Source organism: Coregonus lavaretus (assembly GCF_964263955.1).
Source record: "Coregonus lavaretus genome assembly, chromosome: 29".
NCBI lineage: Eukaryota > Metazoa > Chordata > Actinopteri > Salmoniformes > Salmonidae > Coregonus > Coregonus lavaretus.
This window is the reverse complement of record NC_140016.1, coordinates 27,410,820-27,422,492: the sequence shown is the minus strand read 5'-3', so window position 1 is coordinate 27,422,492 and position 11,673 is coordinate 27,410,820. Positions and strand designations below refer to the sequence as shown.

General features: G+C 39.4%; 1 protein-coding gene across 4 annotated transcripts; it reads right to left on the bottom strand.

The window, feature by feature from the left end:
- Positions 1-1,184: 1,184 nt before the first annotated feature.
- Positions 1,185-10,158, bottom strand: LOC311104928 (polycomb group RING finger protein 1; the record flags this gene model as incomplete). Of its 4 annotated transcripts, none has more annotated exons than XM_084146914.1 (9): positions 1,185-1,317; positions 1,886-1,966; positions 2,284-2,370; positions 2,670-2,724; positions 4,139-4,244; positions 4,339-4,410; positions 4,845-4,997; positions 9,061-9,166; positions 10,063-10,158. In XM_084146914.1, the coding sequence occupies 9 exons, from the start codon at positions 10,147-10,149 to the stop codon at positions 1,267-1,269; spliced, it is 798 nt and encodes a 265-aa protein (XP_084003040.1). In that variant the 3' UTR covers positions 1,185-1,266. The 4 variants fall into 4 exon arrangements, with proteins under 4 accessions (XP_084003040.1, XP_084003038.1, XP_084003039.1 ...); XM_084146912.1 differs by having other exon boundaries at positions 1,886-1,960; positions 10,063-10,149; XM_084146913.1 differs by having other exon boundaries at positions 2,679-2,724; positions 10,063-10,149.
- Between the last annotated feature and the right edge of the window lie 1,515 nt (positions 10,159-11,673).

The window sequence follows — 11,673 nt, the reverse complement described above, 5'->3', positions numbered from 1 at the left end:
TTACCATATTTTGACTGAGAATAACATTGAGACTCGCAATGGCACAAATCTCCATGTATGATTGCTGAGTCATATTAGATAGACAAACAGATGGCAACAGGACAATTATTGTATATTATTCTGTAGTCAAACAGCACCATAGCGCCACTAATAATGTCCCTCATAAGGATTGTCTGTCAACCTAAAAGTAATAAATGAATCAAGTCTGCCACCTAGTGTTGTGTAGTGGGATGTTATCACTTGCAATAGAGCTCACCAGCTTGTTGTCCTAAAAACCGGAAAGGAGTTACACCTCTGGTTCGTTCAGCCATTCCTATGAGGGAAATGGGGTTTTGGGATAAATGCAAAAAGACGCCATTACGATTGCGCTCTATGAAGGAAGCACATCAGGCCTAATAGCTTTTTGTTTTAATGACTGTCAGAGAGACTATCTAAAAAGAGATTTGGTTATGGCTTCGAGTACAGTGCATTACTGATTTAACTCAGATGAGCTGAGTTAGCACTGATGCCCAATGCTGGCATGGCTTTTAGACATGTTGGTAATTTATTAGCTGTTCTTATCCAGCGTGACTTATAATCAGTAAAAACCATAAGGGGGCTAAAAAAAAATCGCATCAAGAGGTATGTACAGGTAGGCCATCAAAGTACCCCACTGTTTGAAGTACGGTATAAGTGCTTCTAAGAACAATATTATTTCCAAGAATTTAGAGTTCTTCAGCATTAGCTTTACAATACTCCCATTTGATAATTCCAGACTTGGCCCACTGAACTCAATTAAACTTATGTTATGAACTTATACATTACAATTTTAATATAGTTAATTTTCTGGTCTATAAAGCACTATAAAACATGGTGTACATACTTCTGCTCCTCTAATCAATTACTAATCATATTCACTACTTAAGCTCAAATGCTAAAGCATCAATGCTATTATGTTAGGTTTTATCTTACATGACTACCAATATTTGTAGCTTTTCAAACTGAGTTGAGACATTACTGCATGGTTCATTAATGGTTGCTTCCATTCTTTCATTCCATTTTCATGTTGGCTTGATGGCTTCCCATAATTGAATACAGCTTCTGTTGTAAGTGCAGCGCAAATCTCCAGAAATGATCATAAAGAACACTGCACATTTGTACACTATTTTCCCATGTTTATTTTAAAAAATACGAGGAAAAAAGGCAAATGTACACACACTATTAAAATATAATATATATTATACAAAATATATACAGCTGCTGAGGTCATTAGAAAGGGGAAAAATTCTATCTTGTCCTTTTGTCCTTGATGGTGTAGTGAAGGACCAACGGTTGAGCCTGGAATAAAAAGACACAATTAATTAACTAAATTAATTAACTAAATTGATTCCACAAACATTAAATCAAACTAACACGATTCTGAAGAAACTCCCAAATCAATTATAACCCTATGACAAGATTTGAGGTAAGTCAAAAAACGTTCTTGCATTGCGATTAAGCATATTTTGATTTACTAAGGAAAGTGTACAGTGAGAAATGAATCAATGTCAGCATGATAGTTTAAATATGCACTCTTGTATGTTTGTCATTATTGCATGAGATCATTTGTTGTCTTATCCCACAAACACTAACTACTTGATTGAATAGGGCCTACAGTTCGCTAAGTAACAAACTTCCTTTCTTCTTGTGCTAGAGAACATGTTTGAGAGTAAAATTGCTATAGATATTGCATAATTTGAAGTCACTACAGAATATTGATATGGAATATTATTTATTTTCTTAAATCTGACACAATGCTGTTTCTACCACAGTAGGTTTTTCTAAATGACTGTCCAAATGGAAAAAGCCGGTTCAAGTGTAAAGGAATTCAGTATGAAATTGTTGGCTCAACTTGAGAGCACAGTACCTTGCCAAACCAGTGAGAGAGCCACAGCCGTTTCATGGTCATGTGATCTGGAAGGGACTCATTATTGAACAACATCTGGACCTGTGGAGCAATGGAGACCACACATAGAGGACAAAACATAACAACTGGTCCTTGGTGAACTGTATAATGGCACTCAATTCTCAAACATTCACATGCTGACTCAAATGTGCTAAACTTGTTGTGTGTATAATATTCAAAGCACTCAAGAGAACTGAAAAAAGTTGCACAACAAGAGATTGTGATCTAATAGGCTACACTTTTTTTATAATCATAAGATGTGGTTCCTGCGTTTTGGACTGTTTACAAAAAGTGCACACGGGGCTGAAATGGCCCTCTTAAATGTGCTTAAATGTAGTCTTGCTAGAGGGTAGACTGACCTGGTGCTTCTCCACATTCAGTCGATGACACAGCACTTTACGCAGGTGTCTCACCTCGGCTCGGACCGAGCAGCGCACAAACTTCTGCTGCAGAGACGAGGCAGAGCAACATTTCCACAACATTACTACAACTCCAATTTCACACTTCAACACACATATGATTCCAAATGATTATGTAAATAAACAAATACCAAAACATTTGTGGGCAATTCTAGTAGGGACTGACAAATGCACTCAAACTAAACAATTGCAAAAGCAATTGACACTTAACAGAAGCATTGTTTATGGAGACATCTTTGTTTTTTCCTCTCAATCCAAACAGAACAGACCACTGCAAGTTAAACCAACAGAGACCTCTGGTGGCAGGGTGCAGATCTATTACCCACCTGACTTACCTGAAGAGTCAGTTTGGTCTTATCTTTTTTTCCAGACAGAGATAAACTGCAGGGACGAGAGAATACATGATTAAGCATGACACACAGAGGGATTTTAAGGGGCATTTTCAACAGACTTCATTGAGGACAGCATAGAACCATTTGTGCCAGATTTTTTATTTGCTGAATAAATTAGATTTATCAACTATATGTAATACAAACCCATTTGAGTCCAACCCATGTGTAGGATAAGGATTTTGTAGGAGTGCCCACTGCTGATATGGAAGTGACAATGACTATTGAGCTATGCAAGGAGGAGAAATAATAGCCTACAAAGTGAACATTGGTTCCTTGCAAAAAAAATGCCAAGAGTGTGCAAAGCTGTAATCAAGGCAAAGGGTGGCTACTTTGAAGAATCTCAAATCTCAAATATATTTTGATTTGTTTAACACTTTTTTGGTTACTACATGATTTCATATGTGTTATTTCATAGTTTTGATGTCTTCACTATTATTCTACAACGTAGAAAATAGTAAAAATAAAGAACAACCCTTGTAGGTGTGTCCAAACTTTTGACTGGCACTGTACGTCTCCCCCGGTCTCGCTGGCTTGTCAACATAGCCGCAGGAAGATATTTGGAGGTGGGGCCCGGAATAAAATTATTTGCCCCCTACAGATGGCTATATTGGTCCGCTAATACGATAAACTTTTTATTTGATTTATTCTGATTTTTCAAGGGGTGCTGCAGCACCCTCAGCACCCCCACTCCAGCAGCTATGCTTGTCAATATGCTCGGTTTAAGTGGCACTTTATTTCCCCATTTGTTTGTGCTTCCATCCTTGGTACATTAGCCAACCAGCTAGCTTGATTTGCACTATTTTAGCATTTATGCTGGCTACTTGACCAGACATTAGATTAGAGGAAGAGGGAAGCAAGATTACTTTACTTAAATACCTAAACTTATTACATTTCTGTAAATTCTTTTAGGGAGATAAATCTAGCAAAACGTCATAAAATACATGAACACTTCTCCCCCTGTCATGGACTCACTGGTGCGGGAAACTCTGCAGGCCAATACCAGTTGATACAATGTTGCAAGTTTGTGTGAGTGAGTGAGTGAGTGAGCTCAATACAGACAGGCAAAGGAGACAGGCAGAGTAGAGAGATGTGATTGACACCCTGAACCAATTTCCATGCAGAGCAAATGTGATTTTTAGATGATATTTCTTTTTCTTTAGCATATATTCTGTGTTAGCAATGTTTTTATTTGTTGGCTTAATGTATTTTTCATGGACAAAATATGTAAATTACCAGCTATAGGAAACACTGATTGGGGATATAGAACCAACAGACTGAACTTCCACACTTTTAAGTCTATCAGTGATAATCCACCACTTGAAATATAATTTGCTTACAGTCCAGTGGTCTGAGAATAGACAGTACTTACTGTAGTTTTGTCAAGGCATGACACGAAAACGTACCTTTGCCTCTCTAGACAAAGCGAGACCTGCTCATCGTATCTGTAAAAGTGGGCCTTGGAATGGTCAAAGGTGGTGAAAGGTAATCCTGTAGCATCTGGTATGGAGTCTACGGGTGACACACACAGATACCATGTAAAACTAATAACATATCATGACACCAAACTTGAAATTAGATTTTTTTTTCCCCTGTAAAGGCTTACCTTCCCCAGAGGGTTGGACAACTCTCTCAAGCCCACGCGACTGATAGAATTCTTTTATTCTCTTGTCCTCACCTGTTTACAAAGAACCCCATAATAAGGACTATCAATGAAAAAAATCAACCCACGCTAAATGGCTAACAATTTAATGCTGCTTCCTCCTGCAGTTTAAGTAACGCTGTTACAATTAGGAGTCGAGAGCTTTTATTTTTAATTTTTTTTACATTTTACGTCATTTAGCAGACGCTCTTATCCAGAGCGACTTACAGGAGCAATTAGGGTTAAGTGCCTTGCTCAAGGGCACATCGACAGATTTTTCACCTAGTTGGCTCGGGGATTAGAACCAGCGACCTTTCGGTTACTGGCACAACGCTCTTAACCACTAAGCTACCTGCTTTATTCTAAGTACACAGGATAAATAGTGACTGTTCTTTATTAGACTTGTGTCACAACAAAACCATTACTAAAGTACTATGCAACAAAATGAGAACAACTATTAGCCTACTTACTTTCTTGAAGTCCTGGAACCAGTTTGTAGACAATGTCTTGCATCACTCTATCCAATTTCAGGTTCAATAAAGGCTGTGTTTCGTGGATCTTTATGTTGCACATTGGACAATACTTGCTGGTTTGGAGGTATTTCACGATACAACTTTTACAGACTGAAATAGAAGCAGAAGAGACATTAGCCATTAATGTCATTGAAAATGAATGATGTTATTTAATAATAACATTAAAATGTACTATACAACTGTATGCATTCGCTCTGGATAAGAGCGTCTGCTAAATGACTGTAAATGTAAATGCATTCACAGGTAATAAGTAGGCAGGGACCAATTATATATACACACACTAGATGACTGACAGGGGCGCTGTTATGAAGCCACCGCACCTCCATCTGGCACTCCCCCACCAAGAGTGTGCAAAGCTGTCATCAAGGCAAAGTGTGGCTATTTGAAGAATCTCAAATATAAAATATATTTTGATTTAACGCTTTTTTGGTTACTACATGAATCCATATGTGTTATTTCATAGTTCAGATGTCTTCACTATTATTCTACAACGTAGACAAACACTTGAGTAGGTGTTCTAAAACTTTTGACCGGTAGAGAGTGTGTGTGTGTGTGTGTTTATATATATATATATATATATATATATATATATATATATATATATATATATATATATATAAACACATACACACACACACATACACTCAACCATTTTAGAACACCTACTCATTCAAGTGTTTTTCTTTATTTTTACTATTTTCTACATTGTAGAATAATAGTGAAAAAATCAGAAATATGAAATAACACATATGGAATCATGAAGTAACCAAAGAAGTGTTAAACAAATCAAAATATATTTTATATTTGAGATTCTTCAAATAGCCACCCTTTGCCTTGATGACAGCTATGCACACTCTTGGCATTCTCTCAACCAGCTTCACCTGGAATGTTTTTCCAACAGTCTTGAAGGAGTTCCCACATATGCTGAGCAGTTGTTGGCTGCTTTTCATTCCCTGTGCGGTCCGACTCATCCCAAACCATCTCAATTTGGTTGAGGTCGGGGGATTGTGGAGGCCAGGTCATCTGATGCAGCACACCATCACTCTCCTTCTTGGTAAAATAGCCCTTACACAGCCTGGAGCTGTGTTAAGTCATTGTCCTGTTGAAAAACAAAATGATAGTCCAACTAAGCCCAAACCAGATGGGATGGCGTATCGCTGCAGAATGCTGTGGTAGCCATGCTAGTTAAGTGTGCCTTGAATCATAAATGAATCACAGACAGTGTCACCAGCAAAGCAACCCCACACCATAACACCTCCTCATCCATGCTTTACGGTGGGAAATACACATGCGGAGATCATCCGTTCACTCACACCGCGTCTCACAAAGACGGCGGTTGGAACCAAAAATCTCCAATTTGGACTCCAGACCAAAGGACAAATTTCCACCGGTCTAATGTCCATTGCTCGTGTTTCTTGGCCGAAGAAAGTCTCTTCTTCTTCTTATTGGTCCTTTAGTAGTGGTTTCTTTGCAGCAATTCGACCATGAAGGCCTGATTCATACAGTTTCCTCTGAACAGTTGATGTTGAAATGTGTCTGTTACTTGAACTCTGTGAAGCATTTATTTGGGCTGCAATTTCTGAGGCTGGTAACTCTAATGAACTTATCCTCTGCAGCAGAGGTAACTCTGGGTCTTCCATTCCTGTGGCGGTCCTCATGAGAGCCATTTTCATCATAGCGCTTGATGGTTTTTGCGACTGCAGTTCTCAATGTTCTGTATTGACTGACCTTCATGTCTTACAGTAATGATGGCCTGTAATTTCTCTTTGCTTATTTGAGCTGTTGAGCTGCATAATATGGACTTGGTCTTTTAACAAATAGGGCTATCTTCTGTATACCCCCCTTCCTTGTCACAACACAACTGATTGGCACAAATGCATTAAGGAAAGAAATTCCACAAATAAACTTTTAACAAGGCACACCTGTTAATTGAAATGCATTCCAAGTGACCAACTCATGAAGCTGGTTGAGAGAATGCCAAGAGTATGCATAGCTGTCATCAAGGCAAATGGTGGCTATTTGAAGAATCTCAAATATATTTTGTTTTGTTTAACACTTTTTTGGTTACAACATGATTCCATATGTGTTATTTCATAGTTTTTATGTCTTCACTATTATTCTACAATGTAGAAAATAGTAAAAAAAATAAAGAAAAAACCCTTGAATGAGTAGGTGTTCTAAAACTTTTGACCGGTAGTATAATGAATATATATATATATATATATATATATATATATATATACACACACACACTACCGGTAAAAAGTTTGGGGTCACTTAGAACAAATTTTGTCCATTAAAATACCATCAAATTGATCAGAAATACAGTGTAGACATGTTAATGTAAATGGCTATTGTAGCCGATTTTTTATGGAATATCTACATAGGCGTACAGAGGCCCATTATCAGCAACCATCAGTCCTGTGTTCCAATGGCACGTTGTGTTTGCTAATCCAAGTTTATCATTTTAAAAGGCTAATTGATCATTAGAAAACCTTATTGCAATTATGTTAGCACAGCTGAAAACTCTTGTACTGATTAAAGAAGCAATAAAACTGGCCTTCTTGAGACTAGTTGAGTATCTGGCCCATCAGCAATTCGGGTTTGATTACAGGATCAAAATGGCCAGAAACAAATAACTTTCTTCTGAAACTTGTCAGTCTATTCTGGCTCTAACCAGAATAGAAAGAGGAGTGGGAGGCCCGGTGCACAACTGAGCAAGAAGACAAATACATTGGAGTGTCTAGTTTGATAAACAGACACCTCACAGGTCCTCAACTGGCAGCTTCATTAAATAGTACCCGCAAAACACCAGTCTCAACGTCAACAGTGAAGAGCCGACTCCGGGATGCTGACCTTCTACACAGAGTTGCAAAGAAAAAGCCATATCTCACACTGGCCAATAAAAAGAAAAGATTAAGATGGGCAAAACAACACAGACACTGGACTTTTCCTTTGCAACTCTGCCTAGGTCAGCATCCCGGAATCGCCTCTTCACTGTTGACGTTGAGACTGGTGTTTTGCGGGTACTATTTAATGAAGCTGCCAGTTGAGGAACTGTGAGGCGTCTGTTTATCAAACTAGACACTAATATATTTGTCCTCTTGCTCAGTTGTGCACCGGGGCCTCCCACTCCTCTTTCTATTCTGGTTAGAGACAGTTTGCGCTGTTCTGTGAAGGGAGTAGTACACAGCGTTGTACGAGATCTTCAGTTTCTTGGCAATTTCTCGCATGGAATAGCCTTCATTTCTCAGAACAAGAATAGACTGACGAGTTTCAGAAGAAAGTTATTTGTTTCTGGCCATTTTGATCCTGTAATCGATAAACTTGGATTAGCAAACACAACGTGCCATTGGAACACAGGACTGATGGTTGCTGACAATGGGCCTCTGTACGCCTATGTAGATATTCCATTAAAAATCAGCCGTTTCCAGCTACAAAAGCCATTTACAACATTAACAATGTCTACACTGTATTTCTGATCAATTTGATGTTATTTTAATGGACAAAAAAAAGTTGCTTTTCTTTCTAAAACAAGGACATTTCTAAGTGACCCCAAACTTTTGAACGGTAGTATATATATACATTTATATATATATTCCTTAAAGTATAATTTTTGTAAAGTTCTGTTACTGTCCCCACTACAACAACAAATACTTAAAGGGATAGTTCAGGGTTTATCTACTACCCCAGTCAGATGAACTCGTGGAAAACATTTGTATGTCTCCGTGTCCAGTCTGAAGGAAGTTAGAAGTAGTTGCGCTAACGGCTGGAAGTCTATGGGTATCAATAGCGCAATGGCTGAGGCTAGTTAGCATTGGCTCACGAAAATACCTCCAACTTCCATCATACTGGACACAGAGACATCAAAATGGTATCCACGAGTTCATCTGACTCTGGGGAAGTAGATAGAATCCCAAAGTATCCCTTTAAATAAATGTAATTTTGTCCTTGAAACATTTAATTTAAATACTGTAGAATTGCATTCATTCCTATGGAGGACTGCTTCTTCTGAGGAGTGCCAATATGGCATCAGCAATCCAGGGTTTATATAAATCATTGGCTAGGATACAAGTCTATAACAGTTTGCCCATTTCCCAGAGGGGGAACTTCATAAGCCAAAACATTGAAAAAACAGGCTGGGCCCACTTACATGTATGCAGACACTCGGTAATAGTTGTGGCATCGATGAAGTACCCAGCACAGAGATAGCACACTATGTGTTCATTCAGGTCTTTGATCTTCAACTTGACTTCCTCCTTCAACAATAATAAGTTGCTATTGAAATCTCGAGTAGAAAGTATCCCTGCAGTTTCTAACTTTTTTCCAAGCAGCAGCAATGTAAAAACATGTATACAAAAAAACATGCTAGAATTATTACATTCTAGAGTAGACAGACTGATGAGTTCATTTTTAAACATTAATGTCGATTGCTCTTTTCCACTAGGTTGATATTTCTTACTTTATTATTATTTTGGAGATTTGTTTGTTTTGTTTCGCATTGTTAGGTCTTACTGCACTGTTGGAGCTTCGCTACATCTGCAAAATATGTGTATGCGACCAATACAATTAGATTTTTTTTAGCAGGTTGGTGTGTCAGGTGGCTGCAACATTGTAGACGAGTAGCTATTATGCTAACGTTAGCGAACACAATGTCAAGAATAACAGTGTAGAATCTATACATCTTTATTTGTAAGTTATAGCTAGCAACCCAGTACGCTACACATGAAATTGCAAATAAAGGACACAGGTAAGAGAAATATTAGTCACTTTACAAGCAAGCTTCGACAAGTCCGTCACCAGAAGCTAGCTAGCCTAGCAAACACAATTAGCTAGCTACTAACTACCTATAAACTAATATTCATTAAGGCAAAACGCAAATTCGTATTTTAACTAATCATGTAGGGGGGGGGTTAATTTATCCATTTGCACGAAGGACCTTGCAGTAGCTGCACAGAAAACACGGGTAGACTCTTCCACACACGCCTGCGCACACGTAGGCAGCTCTTGCTCCATCACTTTGGGGACAGGAGGAAGCGCTCGCGTTGCTGCTTTTCCTCGTCATAGTTATGTAGCTATATCCAGCTCTAATTAACTCAAACAATTCTTACTGGTCTTGTCGAGTCTATGGAGTCCGAAATTAATTGGCACCTACCTCATTTCGTAAAGGGTCGAGCTTATATACGGTCTGGAGTTGATTTCTTAGCCGCATAGCTATCGCCATTGGCCCTTGTTCCGCCATCTTTGAAAATTCTGCTTATTTCCGGGTGGAAGAGCATCAAAGATGGTGGATTAATGAAGATGTCCCACTCAGGCAGTTTACCACTGGGTGGCTTCCATTATGCTGAGCCGCGGGGCACCGATCTATGGCCCGTGACGTGAAAGTGCAAAAGCGGAGAGGGAGGGGCGCCCTTCTAAAATCGACCAATAATCTGCGACGCTCTGACATAACCAGGCAGCATGGTGCACCGTCCAGAAACATACCTCTCTTTTCAATAAATTATAGCCATGGTTTAATATTTAATCTAGTATTTATTGGGAAGGCAAATAAAGCGTTTTTTGCTTGTGAAAACACAGTTTCCTACTCATTACTCCAAGTGCTTAATTAAGTCCAGGGGCAGACTGGGACAAAAATTCAGCCCTGGCATTAACATAGACAGTACACTATTGTACAGCGTTTCTAAACTTATACTGCACCTGTGATTGGCGAAACATGATCCTCCTTTTTTAACCAGCTCTTTTTAACAAGCTCATGTTTAAGACAAACACAACATGTAAAAACTCCACTGGAGGCATCTCGAGTGGCGCAGTGGTCTAAGGCACTGCATCGCAGTGCTTGAGGCATCACTACAGACCCGGGTTTGATCCCAGGCTGTGTCACAGCCGGCCGTGACTGGGAGACCCATGAGGCAGCGCACAATTGGCCCAGTGTTGTTAGGGGAAGGTTTGGGTGGCCGGGATTTCCTTGTCTCATCGTGCTCTAGCGACTCCTTGTGGTGCGCCAGGCGCCTGCAAGCTAACTTTGGTCACCAGATGTATGGTGTTTCCTCTGACACATTGGTGTGGCTGGCTTCCGGGTTAAATGAGCAGTGCAGCTTGGCAGGGTTGTGTTTCGGAGGACACATGGCTCTCGACCTTCACCTCTCCTGTGGCTGAATCTATTTCAACGTAATTCCTATATACACCTTCCTAATATTGAGTTCCCCCGCCCTCAGGATAGCCTCAATTCGTCAGGGCATGAACTCTACAAGGTACTGAAAGCGTTCCACATGGATGCTGGCCCATGTTGACTCCAATGCTTCCCACAGTTGTGTCAAGTTGGCTGGATGTCCTTTGGGTAGTGGACCATTGGTACACACAAGAAACTGTTGAGCGTGAAAAACCCAACAACGTTGCAGTTCTTGACACACTCAAACTGGTGCACCTAGCACCTACTACCAAAACCCGTTCAAAGGCACTTAAATCTTTTGTCTTGCCCATTCACCCTCTGAATGGTTCACATACACAATCCATGTCTCAATTGTCTCAAGGCTTAAAAATCCTTCTTTAATCTGTCTCCTCCCCTTCATCTACACTGATTGAAGTGGATTTAACAAGTGACATCAATAAGGGATCATAGCATTCACCTGGATTTACCTGGTCAGTCTATATCATGGAAAGTGCAAATGTTCCTAATGTTCATGTTTAAACTTTTATTTGATCAAATAAGCCTCACCTATCAAAATAGGAATTCACTTTTATCTTGACCAAATTCGACACTGCCCCC